The following is a 24879-nucleotide window of genomic DNA, read 5'->3' as shown; positions in this document are numbered from 1 at the left end:
ACATACGGCAGAGGCTTAGTATTGGGGTATCAGGTGCAGTAATAGGGACACATACGGCAGCAGCGGCTCAGTATTGGGGTATCAGGGGCAGTAATAGGGACACATACGGCAGCAGCGGCTCAGTATTGGGGTATCAGGTGCAGTAATAGGGTCACATACGGCAGCAGCAGCTCAGTATTGGGGTATCAGGTGCAGTAATAGGGTCACATATGGCAGCAGCAGCTCAGTATTGGGGTATCAGGTGCAGTAATAGGGACACATACAGCAGCAGCGGCTCAGTATTGGGGTATCAGGGGCAGTAATAGGGTCACATATGGCAGCAGCAGCTCAGTATTGAGGTATCAGGGGCAGTAATAGGGTCACATACGGCAGCAGCGGCTCAGTATTGGGGTATCAGGTGCAGTAATAGGGTCACATATGGCAGCAGCAGCTCAGTATTGAGGTATCAGGGGCAGTAATAGGGTCACATACGGCAGCAGCGGCTCAGTATTGGGGTATCAGGGGCAGTAATAGGGACACATACGGCAGCAGCGGCTCAGTATTGGGATATCAGGTGCAGTAATAGGGACACATACGGCAGCAGCGGCTCAGTATTGGGGTATCAGGTGCAGTAATAGGGACACATACGGCAGCAGCGGCTCAGTATTGGGGTATCAGGGGCAGTAATAGGGACACATACGGCAGCAGTGGCTCAGTATTGGGGTATCAGGTGCAGTAATAGGGACACATACGGCAGCAGCGGCTCAGTATTGGGGTATCAGGTGCAGTAATAGGGACACATACGGCAGCAGCGGCTCAGTATTGGGGTATCAGGTGCAGTAATAGGGACACATACGGCAGCAGCGGCTCAGTATTGGGGTATCAGGTGCAGTAATAGGGACACATACGGCAGCAGCGGCTCAGTATTGGGGTATCAGGTGGAGTAATAGGGACACATACGGCAGCAGCGGCTCAGTATTGGGGTATCGGGTGCAGTAATAGGGACACATACGGCAGCAGCGGCTCAGTATTGGGAGATCAGGTGCAGTAATAGGGTCACATACGGCAGCAGCGGCTCAGTATTGCGGTATCAGGTGCAGTAATATGGACACATAGGGCAGCAGCGGCTCAGTATTGGGGTATCAGGGGCAGTAATAGGACACATGCTGCAGCAGCAGCAGCAGCTCAGTATTGGGGTATCAGGTGCAGTAATAGGGACACATACGGCAGCAGCGGCTCAGTATTGGGGTATCAGCAGAATGAGGAGTTTGTGCAGGTTGGGAATAGATGTGACGGAGCTTGAATATGAGAAGTGAAATGTGTCTTTGTTGTATTCTCTGCAGACGAGTCCTGGGTGGAAGAAGCTGTCATGTCAGTTTGGGCCAGATAGAAAAAACGGGAAAAGTGAACGATTCCATAAGAAAGGACGGCAGCGGTAAGACATTAACTGTGCTGTGATCTCTTATATGTTCTCTAGGGCTGGTATCTACCACTGACTATATGGCGGTACTATCCATGTTGGTCTTTATGTAGAGATTATCTTCAGTAATAGCGTGGTCATCTGCTGAGGTTCTCCTCCACTATTAGGGTGCGTCACCCTTTTCACACTGGTCTGGCTCCAAGAGTGGTGTTCCACACCCCCTTGCAAAGTGAGACATGAAGTTGGCTTGACGTGAGGTGGGTGAGGAGGGGGATGAGTCCAGTGCTGTAGCTCTCTCACTTCTATTTTTAGGCAATAAAGATGTATTTCCCAAAAGAACTGGTCTATACAGCTTGTCTGATTTCAGTCTGACAGGAGATTCTATAGCACATAGCTTACTCTTAGATGTTCAGAACACAATAACAAATCTCCAATTATCCCCCCAAGTTAAGCTAACCACTCCCTGTCAGCAATTACAGTTTTATCCACTATAGCGCTGGATTTTTCTAAATCAACAGTGTAGCTTCTATCAGTCACAGTTAGACATAACTGCTTGTATATTTCTATTGTATTTACAACAATCATTAGTCATGTCTCCTTACTTTGGATTTCAGGATATTTCATCATCAGTAGAAGGCCCCATCTCAGGGTGGTAGAAGTCGTCTCCATTCCAGCAGCGAACAAGTCAGTTACAACAGCTGTTAAGTTTTCATCATGAAAATGTAATTCAGGATTTGGTTTCTCCTGAAAAGCACAAAATGCAGAATACATCTATTAGGGAACACTGTAGACAAATACTAGAAAAAGCAAAAAGGATATTGGAGCAAAGTAAATCTCCATTTTTTTTAATACTGTTTCATTTTTTATTTCAATTGTTTTTGAATAATTTCTAACTATAACTTAAGAGCACTTGAATTTTTGTTTTGGATATACAGAACTCCAAATCCCCTGTATAGATCTTCTTTTAAAAGTAAACTTGCCCGCTAGTGTTGACGAGCGGGACCAATAGAGGGAGCTTACTGTGTACTGTGTGATTATTGAGTTCAAGGTACAATCAGTGTGCAGAAATCTCCTTCTAGTGGTGACTTCAGGATGCCAACACAATAATATATAAGGGTGTTTAGATGGCTTTATCAAATTACCGTGTTAGATAGTAGCTTGTGAACCATACTTCAGCTCAAACTTAATTAATGCACTCAATAAAAACAATTGTTCTGCATCACAAAGGATTATGAGTAGAAAAAAATTATTTCTTAGAGAATAGAAATTCTACCCGCGGACCGAAATAGCCGTGGGGCTGGAAAACAGAGTTCCATGGGCCGCACCGTGCCTACCTGCTTGCTGTCTCCATCTGTGCTGACTTCTCTGGTGGGGGAGGGGTCTCTGTCCACTTCCTCCACCAATCAGCGTGTGAATCGGCTGTCATGATGATGTAATTTTTTTGTGTCAACTGTGTGCTACTGAGAGTCAGCGCACAGGAGACACCAAGACGGAAGCAAAGCGCCGGGGAACAGGACCGAGGAGAGTATGTGGTGTTCATTTCTTTTCATGTGCATGGGATGTTTGGGTGAGCATGGAAAGGCTATGAGGGTGTGGTACTGCACAAGGGGAGGCTATGGTGGTGACATGGTGCACTTGGAGAGGCTATGTGGGTGTCGATATGCACATGGAGAGGAGATGGAGGTGTTATGATGTACATGCGGAGGCTAAGGGAGCATCGTGCTGCACATGGAGATGCTATGGGGTGTTGTGCTGAACATTAGGAGGCTATTGGGGTGTTGTGCTACGCATAGGGAGGCTATGGGGGCATTGTGCGGCACATGGAGAGGCTACGGGGTGTTGTTCTGCACATGGGGAGGCTATCGGGGTGTCATGCTGCACATTGGGAGGCTACTGGGCCTCCTGCTGCACAAGGGGAGACTATGGGGGCCTCGTGATGCACAATGGGAGACTATGGGGCCTCGTGCTGCACATGGGGAGGTTATGGGGACCTCGTGCTGCACAAGAGCAGGCTATGGGGGTGTCGCTCTGTGCATGGGGAGGCTATAGGCATGTTGTGCTGCACATGGAGAGGCTATAGGGGTGTTTTGGTGCACATTGGGAGGCTATGGGAGCATTGTGCTGCACATAGAGAGGCTACAGGGTGTTGTGCTGCACATGAGGAGGCTATTGGGGTTTCGTGGTGCACATAGGGAGGCTACAGAGCCCTGTGCTTCAAAGGGGAGGCTATGGGTGCCACGTGCTGCACAAGGGAAGGCTATGGGAGCCTCGTGCTGCAGTAGGGGAGACAATGGGGGCCTTGTCCTGCACAAGGGGAGGCTATGGAGGCCTCATTCTTCCCATTGGGAGCTGTGTGGGGCTTATGCAGTATGAGAGTAGGTTGTGTGGGGCTTGTGCTATGTATGGGGAGGCTGTGTGGGGCTCGCGCTGTGTATGGGGAGTCTGTGTGGGGCTCAAGCAGTATATGGGAGGCTGTGTTGGGCTCATGCCATATATAGGGAGGCTGTGTGGGGCTCATTCATTATATAAGGAGGCTGTGTGGGGCTCATGCTGTATATAGGGAGGCTATGTGGGGGCTCTTACAGCATATAAGGCTCTGTGGGGGTCTCATATGATATACAAATGGGCCTGTACTCGGGTTCAAATGATATATAAGGGGATGTCAACTTAATTCTGCTCAATATTAAGTGATACAATTAATATTAATATAACTATCAATAATATAATAATTATAATATATTATTATTATTATTATTATTTATTGTTATAGCGCCATTTATTCCATGGCGCTTTACATGTGAATATTGATGTTAATATTGAGCAGAATTAATTTCGGCTTATTGGTGCAGTCCTCGACAACAGTCGCGGTCTCTCATGTGGCCCCTCAGGAAAATTAATTGCCCACCACTGCATTAAAGCATTGATCTCTAACACATGGTCTGACGCCACATGGAGCCCTTGAGGCTGTCAACTGTGGCCCACGGGGCACTGAAGCTCTCGGGACAGCACAGAGCAGATCGTAGAAGAAGCTTGTTGTCGCCCCTTACTGACATTACACCAGAGCACAATCTGTCAGGATTTTGGAGTTGAGGGGATTCTTTCCTACCCTTCTGAATTGCTGGTGGCAGATGAATGTGTAGAGGAGGATTTTTTTTTTACTCTTTTAGAGGAAGGTGATTTCTATAAATCGCCATACATGTACGACGAAAGGATATCATCAGTCAGTGTCAGTTGTAAATGGTAGCTAGCTATCGAATAACCCAAGCTATGAAATGGTACCATAACCCAGGAAGACTGAGCAGGGGTGAGACTATGAACAAAGAACAAAGTTGTGGTCTAGAGATCTTATGAATACAGAGAATGGTCCCCCCTCCCACTAACAGCCTTTCCTTGAAGGAATCCAGTAAGGTTTGAAAGGGTCCTTTAAATTGAATGTCTTAATGAGTAATAGACCTCTAGATTTAATTTGGAATTTCTCACCTCTCTTCTCTGCCATATTCCTTCCAGTAAATTAAACAACCAAAGTACTATAGTGCGCATGTGCCGGCTTCACTTCAGAGTCATCGATACTGTGTGGCCTTTCACGGCGCATGCGCACTACAGTACTCTACCCTCGTCAAGGCAGAGAGAAGTGCACCTAAGCAGGAGTGCAATTGTGGTATACTGTGTGGATGGCATAGGACGCATCATCCACATGAAGCGGGAAGAAGGACCGCAATTGTAAGAAGAGATGAGGTCCCAGATCGAGGCCAGAGATGCCCATTTAACCGGACCGCTCTGTCTGTGGGTATCATGAAAGCTATTTTCTGTGCTATGCAGAGAGGATTGGAGACATATATACAACATGCCAGAATGGTGTAAAAGAGGCCTGAAAAATGATGGCCACTCTTTAGAAACCTGGTGAAAGGTTCAATCTTAGAGTGCTGCACCTGAACTAAACTGATCAAACATTTGGGCTGATAGAATTTTTGATCTTTCAATTAGATCAGACTATCACCAGGATAAAATAAGACATTGTGATAGAAAATGTCATAGAAGATATTGTTCACAAAGCATTAAAAGACTGGCTTAAAATGAACTAAAGCATCAAAGGAGAAATAAGGCCCAGTAAAAGTGGTTATCTATAGATGGAGATTAGATAAAAAATAATTTGAGAAGGCAGCAGACTGGCAGCGGACCTCTCATAGAAAGGACAGGAGCGCTCTGCTGGATCAGCCCTAATGGGTTTGGGAGAAGCAGCAGAGATGGCTGCCAGCCAAACGATCGGCCGAACAATCATTCCGTTGACAGACATCTAATTTATGGCTTTCTTTCGACCAAGGCATGACCCAGAAGCATTGTCACATTGTCACAGTTGGGGGTGATCCAAAGACAAAGTCATTTTCATTTTTAATTCCTTTCTATATGTTGACGTGATCTATACTATTTTGTAATATTCTTGCATTAAAAATTCCCTATTGGTCCCGTGATGATATCATAGAATCCACCCAGGAAATAGCATTAAGTTACAAAGCAACAGATCACTGGATCACACGAGTTCAAGTGTTTGTCTCAGCAAAACAAAGTTTTGCTCAGGAAACTGGATTTGTACCAAATGGAAAACTCAACCGTACTCACTCATCAGCATCCACTAGCATCCAACACAGGCCACAATGTAGTCTTTGCAGCGACAGGAAATAGTGATGCCCCCGTTGCCCCTAGCTGCCTGACCACTGAAGCTTGTGATTGGCTGCAGCAGTCAGGCGATTTGAGCAGCGCGTCATCAGATGTTATATGGTGATACACTTCACAAAGTCATCTGACTGCTGCAGCCAATCACAGGCAGCATTGATCTGGTGGCTGGTGTAATATTGGCATCCATTCTTCCTAATTCTTTGCAGACCAAGTCCCTACTGTCAGTTTGGTTATTGTGATCCAAGCTCTGTCTATTTTTCATGGACATGTAAATTTTGCTTAAAGAGGTTGTCCACTATTTTTACATTGATGACCCAACCTTTGGATCTGTCATCAATGTCTGATAGGCTGGGGTACGACATCTGGCACCCTCCAGATCAGCTGTTATCGGTGTCGGCACCGGCCGGAAGTACTCACTTGCCGAGCAGCTCCATCTACTTGTAGTGTTCGGGGCTTGGTACTGCACTACAAGTAGATGGAGCAGCTCAGCAAGTGAGCACTTCTGGATGGCTGCCACCATCACTGAAACCAATAACAGCTGATCTGGAGGGTGCCAGGTGTCAGACCCCAGCAGATCAGACATTGATGACCGATCCTAAGGATTGATCATTATAGTAAAAATAGTGGACAAACTCTTTAACCTAAATTTACATGTCCATGAAATATAAAAATAGACAGTGATCGTATCACAATATCCAAACTGATAGTCAGGACTCAAAACTTGAAATAACTTTTCCATTGAAATATACAAGCAGTTAGCTCAGGTCAAGAGTGTCACCATAGCTCATAGCTATGATTAAGGAATTAATTTGGAAATGCATAAGAATATGTTTTGACACATGTTATTAAATGTTGTCTATGCCCATCATTTTGAATAAAGAACAAGACTTTGTCTTGGAGGACAGAGCCGAACTTTTCTTCGCATGCTGTCCATGTTTCAAAGACGTTTGACCTCCACCTTTTAAAGCTTTGACAAAACTGGTTTTATTGCATTATATCATGAAGATTGGATTCCCAGGGGTCCCAGCATTCTTACTCTGCCTTTTTGCCGTGCTCAGCAAATATTAACCTTCTCCTTTCGCCCCAGAAAACCAGTATTATTAAACAAACATCTATCTTATTACTTTACCTCTTTCTGCTTGACCAAAAAAGAATCTATAAGACTACTCTGGTCATTCACATCCAGTTCCTTCCTTTGTTTGGTGAAGACCTCTTTAACAAATGAATGTAATTCAGTAACGTTTTGCTGGATACATTTATGAGTTCCAGGAAACCAGCGCATCAGGAAAGGAAATGCGTTGTACAACTGTGGAGGGAAATGCATATGAAGTCATTGCATCTAGGAGTATTGATGGGTGTAACAACTCATCAGTATTACATACATTGTACCATTCCCACTACCTTCCAATTGATGATGCAAAACTTTAACTTTCTCCGTACTCAGAAAGATGGCTGATTATTTATTTCTTGTGTTTTGGGGGTTTGACAATACCTATCTTGACCATACGAGGTTACTCAGCTGGACTTCAACCCTAAGGACTCTCACTAGACTACAGGGCAGACATTTCTGGCTGGGTTCAAGTCTACCCCGCTCATACTTTGGAAAAAAAAAATATTTTAGTACCTCAAAGAGTTACCCCATACTTTGACCAATTGCGTCCAAACTGTTCAAATTTATCGAATTCTATTAAGGATATAGTTTTACACCCAGTAAACAACATTGGGTTTTGCCTTGGCCTACACTTACAGGGGAACAATAGACTTACATCCTTACAAGAAGTTCTTAGTCTAGCAAAAGAGACCTCTATCTTCTGTAGTTCTCACCTCGGAGTCTTCTCCAACAAGGCACAGTTCCGTGCCACTATGAGGTTACCATCTCATACAGCCTCCCACCACAAATGCTAAAGTCATGGGGTTTCACAACTTAGTGAGTCTCTCTCCACGACTCAGTGGTTTCTCATGGCAGCTATGCCAATATCACAACTACCCTACGCTGGAAGCGTGCAACCTGCATGTTATGACTTATCTACTCGCTCCATCATATGGCAGATATTGCGCTATGGAGTAGAAGGATTAATTCAAGGTTAATTTTGTCCCATTTTAAATTGGTTATGCAAGATTAATAATATATTTTTTGCATTCAGTCACTGGTTTGCCCATTGTATATAACCAAATCTTTACTCATCCACCTCCGGTCAAGAGCTTCCTCTCAGCCCGTGCCCCCTGTCCTTGTTGAAAGTCTCTAGCAGTCATGTCATAGTTACACAGCATTTGACCGTTGCTACCAATTTATGAGCTCTACAGTGATGTTAAGAAGGAGAGAAATGTAAGCAAATCATAAAAATGGTTGATGGTGTGATGGTTAAGCAACTTTTGACAGCAGACGGTGCACCCTCCCACACCCTTTGCCGAACTCTGCAACCATTTACCACATCAGTAGCTTACCAAGGCCATGGGGCTACCAGCAATCATGGCCAACTCCATTACTAATTTCAAAAGTCTGTGAAGTTTTTGGTCATCATAGTCAAAGCGATGGCCGAATAACATAGATACAATGATATTACAGACGGCAGTGTTCATCATCATGGTGTTGTCAAAGGGTTCACCTAAAGGAACAGCAAAAAAAATGGAGGATAATGATTGGAAAGCTGAAGGCTGAATTCATTGATCAGTATGAAGACAGAAAATAAAAATAGATTCCTGACAACTGTAAGGAAATACAGAAATATATTAAGATAATAAAGAAGAGAGCTTTCAGGGAACCTGTCACTTATGAAACCTTTGTTTATCTGCAGGCAAAATTCATGTGTGGCAGTGTAACTGGAAAAGCGGCTACAGCGAAAAAATACAGATATTATATATTGTCTGCAGCCGCTTGTTTCCAGTTATCGGAGTAGCTCAGGGGGCAGTAACAGTCACAACACAGTCAGCATGCTGTTATCGCTCCCTCTACACCTTGACTGGCAGCATATCGGCAGCTTGTTTGTGACTGGAAGTGATCGGCTGCAGGGAGAATATAAGCTCATTTTCTCCCTGCAGCCGAGCTTGCATGAGACCAGCCTAACATGAGCTATATCCTATTTACTACAGATTAATGCTATACCTGCAGCTAAGCAGTGTTTTTAAGGAGACCGGTTCCCATTAGTAGTAATAGTTAAAGGGGTTTATCCATTAACAAAGTACATTTTAATTAATAGATCTTGGAATAAAAATAAGTTTCACAATTGAATGTGTTAAAAAATGTTTTTCCAGTGCTGAGATAATTTTTTAAATGTGCTCCTGCTTTGTACTGTGTAATGGCTGTCTGACTGTACAATCATCATAGCTCCTGGGAGGGGGAGGAAGCAAAAGACTATACAGACATTACAGCAGAAGATCACAGCTGATTCTTTTGCGGGACAAAGCATTTTACTGCCAGTTTTCAAGCAATTTTTTACCATAAAGAAAGAATAATTTGAGATCCCATACTGTTCTGTCTGTATACTCTTTTGCTTCCTCCCCTGCCCAGGACCTGTGATATAAACAGACAATATCCCTGTACGGTGAGACATGGACATTACACAGTACACAGCAGGGGCACATGTATAAGATTATCTCAGCAAAAGAAACAATTTTTTAAACACATCAAAATGGAGAACGTATTACTATTCAAAGATCTATTGACTAAAATTAACTTTCTATGTGGGAAAACCCCTTTCAGTACATTGAGGCTTTATCATGGTAAATAAAAGATTCTAAATAGGTTGCTGGATTATATTAGCTATATACTTGTACATAGGGGCAGTATTATAGTAGTTATGTTCTTGTACATAGGGGGCAATATTATAGTAGTTATATTCTTGTACATAGGGGCAGTATTCTAGTAGTTATATTCTTCTACATAGGGGGCAGTATTATAGTAGTTATATTCTTGTACATAAGAGCAGTATTATAGTAGTTATATTCCTGTACATAGGAGCAGTATTATAGTAGTTATATTCTTGTACATAGGGGCAGTATTATAGTAGTTATATTCTTGTACATAGGAGCAGTATTATAGTAGTTATATTCCTGTACATAGGAGCAGTATTATAGTAGTTATATTCTTGTACATAGGGGCAGTATTATAGTAGTTATATTCCTGTACATAGGAGCAGTATTATAGTAGTTATATTCCTGTACATAGGAGCAGTATTATAGTAGTTATATTCTTGTACATAGGGGCAGTATTATAGTAGCTATATTCTTGTACATAGGAGCAGTATTATAGTAGTTATATTCTTGTACATAGGGGCAGTATTATAGTAGTTATATTCTTGTACATAGGGGCAGTATTATAGTAGTTATATTCTTGTACATAGGAACAGTATTATAGTAGATATTTTCTTGTACATAGAAGCAGTATTATAGTAGTTATATTCTTGTATATAGGGGCAGTATTATAGTAGTTATATTGTTGTACATAGGGAGCAGTATTATAGTAGTTATATTCTTGTACATAGGGACAGTATTATAGTAGTTATATTCTTATACATAGGAGCAGTATTATAGTAGTTATATTCTTGTACATAAGAGGCAGTTTTATAGAAGTCATATTTTTATATGGAGAAGAATTAAAGTAATTGTTTTCTTTCTCATAGAGCTTAGTATTGTGCAGTTGGTGTAGTATTTTATTTTTTTTGCAGTGTAGGAGATATGGCCATGACAAGATGTACTAATAGTTTAGCACTAGTGATGAGCGAGTATACTCGTTGCTCGGGTTCCCCCAGCATGCTCGAGTGATCTCCGAGTATTTTTTAGTGTTCAGAGATTTCTGAACACTAAAGCGAAGTGAAGTCTCCCTAAGCTAGAAGATCGTTGGGTACAGCCGGGACCAGCTGCTTCGAAAGCATCACCAAACCAGGGATTCAAGCTTCAGGAGGCTAATTTGCATATTCCAGGTGCCTTCTGGGAGAAGCGAAGTCTCCCTAAGCTAGAAGATCGTTGGGTACAGCCGGGACCAGCTGCTTCGAAAGCATCACCAAACCAGGGATTCAAGCTTCAGGAGGCTAATTTGCATATTCCAGGTGCCTTCTGGGAGAAGCGAAGTCTCCCTAAGCTAGAAGATCGTTGGGTACAGCCGGGACCAGCTGCTTCGAAAGCATCACCAAACCAGGGATTCAAGCTTCAGGAGGCTAATTTGCATATTCCAGGTGCCTTCTGGGAGAAGCGAAGTCTCCCTAAGCTAGAAGATCGTTGGGTACAGCCGGGACCAGCTGCTTCGAAAGCATCACCAAACCAGGGATTCAAGCTTCAGGAGGCTAATTTGCATATTCCAGGTGCCTTCTGGGAGAAGCGAAGTCTCCCTAAGCTAGAAGATCGTTGGGTACAGCCGGGACCAGCTGCTTCGAAAGCATCACCAAACCAGGGATTCAAGCTTCAGGAGGCTAATTTGCATATTCCAGGTGCCTTCTGGGAGAAGCGAAGTCTCCCTAAGCTAGAAGATCGTTGGGTACAGCCGGGACCAGCTGCTTCGAAAGCATCACCAAACCAGGGATTCAAGCTTCAGGAGGCTAATTTGCATATTCCAGGTGCCTTCTGGGAGAAGCGAAGTCTCCCTAAGCTAGAAGATCGTTGGGTACAGCCGGGACCAGCTGCTTCGAAAGCATCACCAAACCGAATTTTTGCCTGTAGAACATTATTGCAAGAGAGCTTGGCTGAGTAGATTACACAAGAAGGAAAACACACAGCAAGTCAGCAGGATCTAGGAGCAACATGGCAGATGTGACAACCTACATGGTGAGCTGCAGCATGTGCTACATGTTCACAGATCGACCAGAAGAAGAATCCAATTTCACCTGTCAGAAGTGTAGACTAGTGGCCCTTTTAGAAGAAAAGGTGCGGGGTCTGGAAGAAAGAATAGCAACTTTGAAACTCATCAAAGAGAATGAAGACTTTCTAGACAGAACAGAAGCATCTCTACTGGTCACAGAAGGTGCAAAAAGTGTCAGAGAACCTCCAAAAGCAGATGAGTGGAAGCATGTGACCAAAAGAAGCAAGAAGACCATGGAGAAATCACCAACCACACAACTGAAGAACCGATATCAAATCTTTGTAGAGGATGAAGATGGCACACCTAAGAATGAAGCAATACCAGCAAGCAAAAAAGAAAAGGGCACACAGCAACAAGTGACAGCAAAAAGTACAGCCAAGAAGCAACGAAGAGTGGTGGTGGTGGGAGACTCACTACTGAGAGGCACCGAAGCAGCCATCTGCAGACCGGACATAACTGCAAGAGAAGTATGCTGCCTTCCAGGTGCGATGATCAAGGATGTGACCGATAGGATACCAAAGCTCTTCAGCTCCAAGGACGTCCACCCATTTCTTCTGATACATGTTGGCACCAATGACACGGCAAGGAAGGACCTACCGACAATCTGCAAGGACTTTGAAGAGTTGGGGAAGAAAGTAAAGGAACTGGATGCACAGGTAGTTTTTTCTTCTATCCTTCCAGTAGACGGGCATGGCACCAGGAGATGGAACAGGATCCTTGATGCAAACAACTGGCTAAGACGATGGTGCAGACAACAAGGATTTGGATTCCTGGACCACGGTGTGAATTACTGGTATGAAGGACTCCTCGCCAGAGACGGACTACACCTCAACAAACCTGGGAAACACACATTCGCCAGAAGACTCGCTACACTCATCAGGAGGGCGTTAAACTAGAAGAAGAGGGGACGGGAAGAAAAACATTAGACTCGAACAAAGACGACCCAGGAAAACATACTCAGAATGGAGGTAAGAACATTTCTAAAACAATCCACAGTGAGGAGATTGGAACAAAACAAAATCCTCTAAACTGCATGCTCGCAAACGCCAGAAGCCTGACAAACAAGATGGAAGAACTAGAAGCAGAAATATCTACAGGTAACTTTGACATAGTGGGAATAACCGAGACATGGTTAGATGAAAGCTATGACTGGGCAGTTAACTTACAGGGTTACAGTCTGTTTAGAAAGGATCGTAAAAATCGGAGAGGAGGAGGGGTTTGTCTCTATGTAAAGTCTTGTCTAAAGTCCACTTTAAGGGAGGATATTAGCGAATGGAATGAGGATGTCGAGTCCATATGGGTTGAAATTCATGGAGGGAAAAATGGTAACAAAATTCTCATTGGGGTCTGTTACAAACCCCCAAATATAACAGAAAGCATGGAAAGTCTACTTCTAAAGCAGATAGATGAAGCTGCAACCCATAATGAGGTCCTGGTTATGGGGGACTTTAACTACCCGGATATTAACTGGGAAACAGAAACCTGTGAAACGCATAAAGGCAACAGGTTTCTGCTAATAACCAAGAAAAATTATCTTTCACAATTGGTGCAGAATCCAACCAGAGGAGCAGCACTTTTAGACCTAATACTATCTAATAGACCTGACAGAATAACAAATCTGCAGGTGGTTGGGCATTTAGGAAATAGCGACCACAATATTGTGCAGTTTCACCTGTCTTTCACTAGGGGGACTTGTCAGGGAGTCACAAAAACATTGAACTTTAGGAAGGCAAAGTTTGAACAGCTTAGAGATGCCCTTAATCTGGTAGACTGGGACAATATCCTCAGAAATGAGAATACAGATAATAAATGGGAAATGTTTAAGAACATCCTAAATAGGCAGTGTAAGCGGTTTATACCTTGTGGGAATAAAAGGACTAGAAATAGGAAAAACCCAATGTGGCTAAACAAAGAAGTAAGACAGGCAATTAACAGTAAAAAGAAAGCATTTGCACTACTAAAGCAGGATGGCACCATTGAAGCTCTAAAAAACTATAGGGAGAAAAATACTTTATCTAAAAAACTAATTAAAGCTGCCAAAAAGGAAACAGAGAAGCACATTGCTAAGGAGAGTAAAACTAATCCCAAACTGTTCTTCAACTATATCAATAGTAAAAGAATAAAAACTGAAAATGTAGGCCCCTTAAAAAATAGTGAGGAAAGAATGGTTGTAGATGACGAGGAAAAAGCTAACATATTAAACACCTTCTTCTCCACGGTATTCACGGTGGAAAATGAAATGCTAGGTGAAATCCCAAGAAACAATGAAAACCCTATATTAAGGGTCACCAATCTAACCCAAGAAGAGGTGCGAAACCGGCTAAATAAGATTAAAATAGATAAATCTCCGGGTCCGGATGGCATACACCCACGAGTACTAAGAGAACTAAGTAATGTAATAGATAAACCATTATTTCTTATTTTTAGTGACTCTATAGCGACAGGGTCTGTTCCGCAGGACTGGCGCATAGCAAATGTGGTGCCAATATTCAAAAAGGGCTCTAAAAGTGAACCTGGAAATTATAGGCCAGTAAGTCTAACCTCTATTGTTGGTAAAATATTTGAAGGGTTTCTGAGGGATGTTATTCTGGATTATCTCAATGAGAATAACTGTGTAACTCTATATCAGCATGGGTTTATGAGAAATCGCTCCTGTCAAACCAATCTAATCAGTTTTTATGAAGAGGTAAGCTATAGACTGGACCACGGTGAGTCATTGGACGTGGTATATCTCGATTTTTCCAAAGCGTTTGATACCGTGCCGCACAAGAGGTTGGTACACAAAATGAGAATGCTTGGTCTGGGGGAAAATGTGTGTAAATGGGTTAGTAACTGGCTTAGTGATAGAAAGCAGAGGGTGGTTATAAATGGTATAGTCTCTAACTGGGTCGCTGTGACCAGTGGGGTACCGCAGGGGTCGGTATTGGGACCTGTTCTCTTCAACATATTCATTAATGATCTGGTAGAAGGTTTACACAGTAAAATATCGATATTTGCAGATGATACAAAACTATGTAAAGCAGTTAATACAAGAGAAGATAGTATTCTGCTACAGATGGATCTGGATAAGTTGGAAACTTGGGCTGAAAGGTGGCAGATGAGGTTTAACAATGATAAATGTAAGGTTATACACATGGGAAGAGGGAATCAATATCACCATTACACACTGAACGGGAAACCACTGGGTAAATCTGACAGGGAGAAGGACTTGGGGATCCTAGTTAATGATAAACTTACCTGGAGCAGCCAGTGCCAGGCAGCAGCTGCCAAGGCAAACAGGATCATGGGGTGCATTAAAAGAGGTCTGGATACACATGATGAGAGCATTATACTGCCTCTGTACAAATCCCTAGTTAGACCGCACATGGAGTACTGTGTCCAGTTTTGGGCACCGGTGCTCAGGAAGGATATAATGGAACTAGAGAGAGTACAAAGGAGGGCAACAAAATTAATAAAGGGGATGGGAGAACTACAATACCCAGATAGATTAGCGAAATTAGGATTATTTAGTCTAGAAAAAAGACGACTGAGGGGCGATCTAATAACCATGTATAAGTATATAAGGGGACAATACAAATATCTCGCTGAGGATCTGTTTATACCAAGGAAGGTGACGGGCACAAGGGGGCATTCTTTGCGTCTGGAGGAGAGAAGGTTTTTCCACCAACATAGAAGAGGATTCTTTACTGTTAGGGCAGTGAGAATCTGGAATTGCTTGCCTGAGGAGGTGGTGATGGCGAACTCAGTCGAGGGGTTCAAGAGAGGCCTGGATGTCTTCCTGGAGCAGAACAATATTGTATCATACAATTATTAGGTTCTGTAGAAGGACGTAGATCTGGGTATTTATTATGATGGAATATAGGCTGAACTGGATGGACAAATGTCTTTTTTCGGCCTTACTAACTATGTTACTATGTTACTATGTTACTATGTTTTAATTGCCCCAGCTGAATAATTTACAGCTACTAGCCAGCTTGATTACATGTGAGGATTCCCTAGCAACCAGGCAACCCCCACATGTACTCAGCCTGGCTAGTAGATGTAAATCATTCACCTGAGGCAATGAAAACTAAATCTCCGAACACTAACAAACACTCAGAGACCACCCGAGCAAGGAGTGCACTCGCTCATCACTATTTAGCACTCAGTTACATACATACATACATTTCAGTATAATAATACTTTTTTTCTGACCTTTGTAGGATCTAAATATTTTTATTAGATAATTGGCTTCCTCATTAATGTTCTCTTCTATGGCTCTTGTCCCCATACCATAATCACGTAATGTGGAAAGAGTAAACCGTCGCATGGCTTTCCAGTTATGTCCATTAGAGAAGACAATACCTGTGAAATAGACATAATAAATCATTTTTCATCTTCTCAAAATCCTTTCCTTGTGTAAAATAATATTGCATTAAATGGGCCTCAGTCTAATAGATGGAGATGTTCATTAAAGGGAACCTGTCACCCCGAAAATCACGGGTGAGGTAAGCCCACCGGCATCAGGGGCTTATCTACAGCATTCTGTAATGCTGTAGATAAGCCCCCGATGTTACCTGAAAGAGGAGAAAAAGACGTTAGATTATACTCACCCAGGGGCGGTCCCGCTGTTGGTCCGGTCGGATGGGTGTTTCTGGTCTGCTCCGGCGCCTCCCATCTTCATTCCAAGATGTACTCTTCTGATCTTCAGCCACGGCTCCGGCGCAGGCGTACTTTGTCTGCCCTGTTGAGTGCAGAACAAACTACTGCAGTGTGCAGGCGCCGGGCCTCTCTGACCTTTCCGGCGCCTGCGCACTGCAGTACTTTGTTCTGCCCTCAACAGGACAGACAAAGTACGCCTGCGCCGGAGCCGTGGCTGAAGATCAGAAGAGGACGTCTTGGAATGAAGATGGGAGGCGCCAGAGCGGACCTGAGACACCCATCCGACCGGACCAACAGCGGGACCGCCCCTGGGTGAGTATACTCTAACGTCTTTTTCTCCTCTTTCAGGTAACATTGGGGGCTTATCTACAGCATTACAGAATGCTGTAGATAAGCCCCTGATGCCAGTGGGCTTACCTCATCCGCGATTTTCGGGGTGACAGGTTCCCTTTAAGAGGAAAATTGACTCTGCAACTACACGATAAATTGGACAAAGAGGATGGAGACATTTAGCATCCAGGGCATTTTTACAGGGGTAAGACAACATTTCCTCACAATGTAAGTGATTTACAGTTTTGCTCTTTATTCCACTGACTAAATTTGGGCAATCCAATGGCTTTTATAAAACTAACATTGACCAATCAATGCCATTTCAAACCCCGCTTTTAAGGGGTAAACACCCTACTATCTCTCAGATGCATATTTAAAACAAAAACTTTTGGCATGTAAGTTATTGCATGTTATTGACTGGGCAGGACTCGTAGTGCTGAGCCTGTGTGGCTCTTGTGCTCGGTCACGTAAAAACATCTACGGTTCATACCTTGAGCCAATCTCTACAGATTCAATGCAATGTGGCAAGTCGTTTGGCTCAGCCAGTGAAACCCAGTGGTCACTGATCAAAACCCCCCAAATATCATAGCATTATTGCCTCCATTTCGATTTCCATTTTTTCCTTCATTTGTTTTTTTTTTTGTGCTTATTTTAGCCTTGATTCACTTAAATAAACACTCTGGGGGAAAAAAAAAAAAGTATGACTATAGTATATATGCCCAGATCGGGGCCAGATGGGGCGATGCATTATATCGCGATTTCCCTTTTTGAGAGCTCTCCTTAGTGTTGTGTCATTACAATATCCAAATGCTTATTAGGAAATATGGATTCCATCAGGGTGCAAACCTCACTCAGGATCTCTAATTCTGGTAGACTTTAGTCATCCATGTAGTACATATGAATGATTACTATGCATTACTATTTAAATTTATCAGAAGGAAATTCTTTGCTCATTGTAGCTTCTCGGACACAAAATAAGGAGCCAGAATTCAGTCCAAAATGCAGTCGTTTAATAAGCAAAAATTGCTGAAAAACATGGGTGGTCCATCTCTACTTATTAATTTTTCCAACCAGATGCATAAAAAAGGATAATAACAGAACATATAAATGTTACCGTTGCCTTTCGAATAATCAATGAAAACAGGTATGTTCGGTCTGTCGGTGAACATCTCTGCTCGGTTCACAAGAGCTTCTTTCACAACGTCATATCCGGACAATACAACCATCTCCTGAACTCCAATCTTTATACTGTAGACTGGACCATACGTCTTTGCAAGCTGCAAGTACATACAACCAATTGCAATATTTTAACTGGACCACAGAAGGTTGGAGTTTACTCAAATTTAGTATTTCTAACATTTTTTTTTTTACTTTTCTAATTTTTCAGGGCATAACGAAAGCAAGGTTACAGTTACTCAATGATTTGGAATTCAAAATGTTTGTAAGTATGCAAATACTCAAGTAGTTGTCACCTGAAATATGTTCCTAAGTTGTAAACTGCAACACTGAAGAATTAGTCTGCTGCTTCTAATACGCAAGAACCTCAATCCCATCACAATACTTTTAACTTGAAAAAGGGCTGGACTTAACAATTATTAACAGTGTAAAATATTTTTAATAATCAGAGGCATAACTGAAAGTCTTGGCAAAACCATCAGCAGGGACCCTAAGTAACGTGTTCCAGTTATGACTGATAGTAGAGACACAGTAGAGGTACGGCATACCTAAAAGTACTTGGAGATGCTTCAGATATTTATTGAACCATATTTCACATTTTTTGGTTATACTGCTGTAAGTACAGTATTACCAATGTTTCGAGTGAAGACCTTTCATCGGATGTATAGGCTATGTTCACTGCATATAGGTCAAGGGGATCAAGGGAGAGGGCCTTAATTCAGCTGGATCCTGGTTGTCCTTGTTTGGGGAAATCCTACGCCGCACCCTGAATTCCATCGACCTATATGCAGTGAACATAGCCTATATGTCTCATGAAGGGTTTTCACCCAAAACGTTACGTAATACTGTACTTAACACGGTGTAACTAATGAATATTAAATACTGTCAATAAATCCTATTTGAAGCATCTCCAAGTACCTATAGATATGCAGTTCTTTCACTCTGTCTACTATTCGTCTGCAGGAGCTCAGTGGTGGGCTCCAGAGGAACCAACACTCTTCTCAAGCTAAGGCTCTGTTACTGGGTGTGTCACATACCTGTTTGATTATTTATGACTCCGTTGTCTGTGTATTTGGAAGAGAGGCTTAAGTGTGTGATCTGGCCTGTATCTGATCTCAAATGCTACTTTCTGTAATTACTTACCTTGGGTAGTTTCACAGTGATAGAGCAATGCTAGTAAGTAGATATTTTAACCCTACATGAATATGAGAAATAGATCTGTTTCTGTTTACAGGTCTACCTTATAATTCACCACTAAACTTTAAGATGTCTTAAGGCACTGGAGATATGTATAAGATGACTGATCAGCATTATGGTCTTTCAAGATGGCCAATCAAGTCTTAAGCCATATCAACCAATTGACAACCAATTGCTTTATAATGTATGTATTATCATCTGTTTTAAGATATTCTCAGCCTTGGAAGGCATCTACAGATGATGAAAAGTCAATGATCTCCAGATCTTACCTCTTGAAATGATAAGTAAGGTTTCTGTACATCCAAGTTGAGAATATTTCCAATTATTGGCCATGGCTTTGGACCAGGAGGATAATTTGGGTGAACACGTTCCTTCTGTTTATACATAACAGTTGCCAAGAAAATGCATGTTACAATGGACAAGAGAACTGTGACTGGATCGAGGGGCAACATGTCCTCAGAAGAACCTGTGGTGGAGAAATAAGAGTCCTTCATTGCAGTGTAATGTGTACAGCTAATGACATGCATCTTCCTAACCACTGATGATCACAGGATTTGGTAGGATTTCAGATTCAGAAATCTTTCATTCCACCATATTCTACAGAGTTGGTCACTTAAAGGGAACCTGTCACCCCGAAAATTGCGGGTGAGGTAATCCCACCGGCATCAGGGGCTTATCTGCAGCATTCTGTAATGCTGTAGATAAACCCCCGATGTTACCTGAAAAAGGAGAAAAAGACGTTAGATTATACTCACCCAGGGGCGGTCCCGCTGCTGGTCAGGTCGGATGGGCGTCTCCGGTCCGCTCCGGCGCCTCCTATCTTCTTTCCATGACGTCCTCTTCTGATCTTCAGCCATGGCTCCGGCGCAGGCGTACTTTGCTCTGCCCTGTTGAGGGCAGAGGATAGTGCTGCAGTGCGCAGGCGCCGGTAAGGTCAGAGGCCCAGCGCCTGCGCACTGCAGTACTTTGTCTGCCCTCAACAGGACAGAGCAAAGTACACCTGCGCTGGAGCCGTGGCTGAAGATCAGAAGAGGACGTCATGGAAAGAAGATAGGAGGCGCCGGAGCGGACCGGAGACGCCCATCCGACCGGACCAGCAGCGGGACCGCCCCTGGGTGAGTATTATCTAACGTCTTTTTCTCCTTTTTCAGGTAACATCGGGGGCTTATCTACAGCATTACAGAATGCTGCAGATAAGCCCCTGATGCCGGTGGGATTACCTCACCCGCGATTTTCGGGGTGACAGGTTCCCTTTAACATGAGCACTTCAACCTAACTTTACATACTGTAATTACTTTCTAGCTATTTCATGCTTACAACATGTTTTTAGAAAGATTAGTAATAATTTCAAGTTTTTCAGTAAATGGAACCCATTTGAAAAGCAACTACTCATGTTTAAAATTTTGGCAGACCAAATTAAATATTTCATTCATCCATACTTTACCAATTGTTGTCTTAAAGGGGAACTCCGGGGAGATAAAACTTTATTTTTTACTGCCCCTGCCTTATAAACTATAATTATGAGATACCCAGAGCAGTTAAATTATCTTTATAACACTTGTAATTTAGTGTGACAGGAGCTTCTCCTCACTGACCTCCCCCACTGTAAGGGGCAATACCTCACTCTCCAGTGTGTAGCTCCCTGCTGTGAGGAATAGCCAGCCTGGAAAGATGGTGGCCAGGCCACACCGCCTGTTTTCTGCAGAGAAACAGCTATTATCAGAAGACTGACTGATAGCAACAGCAGGGAACTGCACCCTGCTGAAATGTCCCAAAAAAGGGTGAGCAATGAAGAGCAGCTCGTGTCACAATGAATTACAAGAGTTATAAAGATAATACACTGGATATCTCATCTTTTTAGTCTATGAGGGCAGTTACTGTACAATGTTTTTATTATCCCCAGAGTACCCCTTTAACATGAGCAGATCAACATAATGTTGCATACTATAATTACTTTCTAATTATTCCATGCTCACTTTTTTTTTAGAAAATTTTGTAATAATTTAATTTTTACTGTAAATTAAACCCATTCGATAAACAACTACTCATGATTGATATTTTGGCAGACCAAACGTTTTCCAATGCCAACTGTTATGTGTGTGATACTGTCTCCTAGAAGAACTGACTCTTGAATCCACAAGTAAGATGTAAACTCCACCCATATGACAAAAAACCGATCCCGCCAAATTCAGGGGACAGGTTCCCTTCAAAGTGTGAAATGATAACATTGTGAATGAGGCCTTGTTTACATTGGACAATTAGGTGTTACTAAAAAACTTAAGGTACCGTCACATTAAGCAACGCTGCAGCGATATAGACAACGATGCCGATCGTTGCAGCATCGCTGTTTAATCGTTGTGTGGTCGCTGGTGAGCTGTCACACAGACAGCTCTCCAGCGACCAACGATGCCGAAATCCCCGGGTAACCAGGGTAAACATCGGGTTACTAAGCGCAGGGCCGCACTTAGTAACCTGATGTTTACCCTGGTTACCATTGTAAATGTAAAAGAAAAAACACTACATACTTACCTTCCGGTGTCTGTCGCGTCCCCCGGCGTGGAGCAGCTTAATATACATTTTTTTGCAAAAAAAAACGTATTAACTAAATACCCTGTATTTTTATCATTTTTTGACTAGCACTTGCTCATTTACTGTGACTTCTTTACAGCAGAGTATTTTTGACCTTTGCTGGGCTCTTTTTGTGTCTTCAAGTTTCTTGGTGGTGTGAACAGGCTTCTACAGACTTGTTCACTGTGCAAGTAGCCCATGTGTTTTTGGTTCTATAATTGTTCTCTTGTTTCTACAAGACTGGGGAGTTCACCACTCCTCTGTGGGCCAGTTGCACTAAAGCTGTTCCATCCTGCATGTCCACATGAATATTTTCTCTCTGAACCCTGCTTATTCAGGTACTATACAGATGATCAGGTTTTTAAATACATCAGATAGGGATTATATACATTAGATAGGACTGCTCTATTATGGGTATACCTTGGCGATTGGTGGAGCAGCTTAATATATATTTTTTTGCAAAAAAACGTATTAACTAAATACCCTGTATTTTTTTCATTTTTTGACTAGCACTTGCTCATTTACTGTGACTTCTTTACAACAGAGTATTTTTGACATCGCTGTGCTCTTTTTGTGTCTTCAAGTTTCTTGGTGGTGTGAACAGGCTTCTACAGACTTGTTCACTGTGCAAGTAGCCCATGTGTTTTGGTTCTATTTTTGTTCTCTTGTTTCTACAAGACTGGGGAGTCCACCACTCCTTTGTGGGCCATTTGCACTAAAGCTGTTCCATCCTGCATGTCCACATGGAAATTTTCTCTCTGAACCCTGCTTATACAGGTACTATACAGATGATCAGGTTTTTAAATACATCAGATAGGGATTATATACATTAGATAGGACTGCTCTATTATGGGTATAACTTGGCGATTGGTGGTGCAGCTTAAGATACATTTTTTTCAAAAAAACGTATTAAATAAATACCCTGTATTTTTTCATTTTTTGACTAGCACTTGCTCATTTATTGTGACTTGTTTTCAACAGAGTATTTTTGACATCGCTGTGCTCTTTTTTTGTCTTCAACTGCCCCAACCAGTAGCATCCCAATTTTGGCTGGCACCCACAGAGAGGAGGTAGCGACAAGCTTTGGAAGCTGACTGAGCACAGTGAGAGTTATGGCAAGGTGACCTGATTGCCCTAACCTGGGTTCTCCAAACTTCTTTGTGGGTTCAGTGATGGGCAGTGGTCACTTGGGGTGATGTCCTGCAGAGTCTCTCTGAAAACAAAGGCAGATTCCTTTTCTATTCCACAACTCCCTTCCAGGTCATTTTCCCACCGGATTGGGAAAGGTGGGGAGATGTAAACCCTTACTGTTCAATTGTTCAATCAACCTTCATTTTTGTCCTCAAAGATGTGTGGACTAGTAAAGTGCAGGTAGCTTCTGCAATATGTAATCAGCAGGCATTCCACAAATTAACAAGCAACAAGAGTCAATGTACAAGCTCATATGAAAGAATGGTGCATGTCCCTGGACCTAACAAACAGACGAATAATACCTTTGGTATAATTAAGAATAATCCACCCTTATCCCAGTAGCCAGATGGCTGCTGTGTGGTCTCAGCCAGTATACTAGCTAAGGAGCACAAACTTACAAACCCTTGCTATAGAGCTTGCACATGTAGTTCTTTAGCTTACTGGATCGCTGTACTCAGCCATTTTTGTTTCCCCTGCTCTCCTCTGATGTTGCAGAAGCAAAGCTAACTTGTGAAAGTGCACAGTTTGGACCAATGGTGCCACCATGCTTCTGGTCTAAACTGTCAATCATCAGAAGCGGACCTTCCCTGCAGCAAGCAGGAGGCAGAGGAGCAGTGCGCTCCTAGATATGGGATAATCAGACAACATCTGTAACTTCCCATTCAGAATCAAATGCGACATTTTCAGGGATGCTTTAATGAAGAACATGATCAGTCATCTCTGCTTATATTCTCCCATAAATAGGAAAATGCATTTACAATGTAGCTAAATGCAAGAATAACATAAACAGAGAATATTACATACTTTAGATTACATTAGATACTCTGTCATAGTTACTTTGTAAATTTTTTAAAGAAATTATACTTTTATATTATATTAATTTATAATTATTTTTTAAAACAATTTAAAGTCATATTTAAATGTTATTGAAACCAGTTGAAAGACTACATTGCTTACCAGGCAATTTAGAGAATACAGCTGGATGCCTGTTGTCTCTTCAGTCCGTCTGTAATATATTATCACGGAGCCTAATATATAGCAGCAAATACTGAGAAAATATTTAAACCCTGAACTGACGTCACCTGGTGCATTCTATCTCGAGAAGATCTACAGATATTGCAAAACTTTTCCTTATAATATTTCCTCCAGCAATAACATTGAATATCTCCCCATTGTTAATTAATTTCTTGTAGACGAGCCGTAATACAATGGTGAAATCAGTGATATTCAGACATATTGCTCTGAAAGTTATAGTTCTAGAGAGTTTTTTTTCTATACGTGGAGTTTACATATATTATTATTATTATTTATTTATATAGCACCATTAATTCCATGGTGCTGTACATGAGAAAGGGGTTACATACAGGGTTATAGAATATACAGTGGGGCAAAAAAGTATTTAGTCAGTCAGCAATAGTGCAAGTTCCACCACTTAAAAAGATGAGAGACGTCTGTAATTTACATCATAGGTAGACCTCAACTATGGGAGACAAACTGAGAAAAAAAAATCCAGAAAATCACATTGTCTGTTTTTTTAACATTTTATTTGCATATTATGGTGGAAAATAAGTATTTGGTCAGAAACAAACAATCAAGATTTCTGGCTCTCACAGACCTGTAACTTCTTCTTTAAGAGTCTCCTTTTTCCTCCACTCATTACCTGTAGTAATGGCACCTGTTTAAACTTGTTATCAGTATAAAAAGACACCTGTGCACACCCTCAAACAGTCTGACTCCAAACTCCACTATGGTGAAGACCAAAGAGCTGTCAAAGGACACCAGAAACAAAATTGTAGCCCTGCACCAGGCTGGGAAGACTGAATCTGCAATAGCCAATCAGCTTGGAGTGAAGAAATCAACAGTGGGAGCAATAATTAGAAAATGGAAGACATACAAGACCACTGATAATCTC

General features: G+C 42.3%; 1 protein-coding gene across 1 annotated transcript in view; it reads right to left on the bottom strand.

Moving 5' to 3' along the window:
* Nucleotides 1–23956, bottom strand: part of LOC138680971 (cytochrome P450 2K6-like) — a 30489-nt gene extending 6533 nt beyond the window's left edge. Inside the window, exons 1-7 of the mRNA XM_069768157.1 lie at nt 23925–23956; nt 19478–19674; nt 17950–18112; nt 16059–16208; nt 8519–8679; nt 7203–7379; nt 2002–2143 (exon numbers count right to left, since the gene is read on the bottom strand). Coding sequence (XP_069624258.1) covers nt 2002–2143; nt 7203–7379; nt 8519–8679; nt 16059–16208; nt 17950–18112; nt 19478–19660 — 976 coding nt within the window. The 5' untranslated portion in view covers nt 19661–19674; nt 23925–23956. The remainder of the gene's footprint in view (nt 1–2001; nt 2144–7202; nt 7380–8518; nt 8680–16058; nt 16209–17949; nt 18113–19477; nt 19675–23924) is intronic.
* Nucleotides 23957–24879: the final 923 nt, after the last annotated feature.

Source organism: Ranitomeya imitator, chromosome 5 (genome assembly GCF_032444005.1).
Source record: "Ranitomeya imitator isolate aRanImi1 chromosome 5, aRanImi1.pri, whole genome shotgun sequence".
NCBI lineage: Eukaryota > Metazoa > Chordata > Amphibia > Anura > Dendrobatidae > Ranitomeya > Ranitomeya imitator.
The sequence above is the reverse complement of the archived record's forward strand: the minus strand, read 5'-3'. Positions and strand labels throughout refer to the sequence as shown.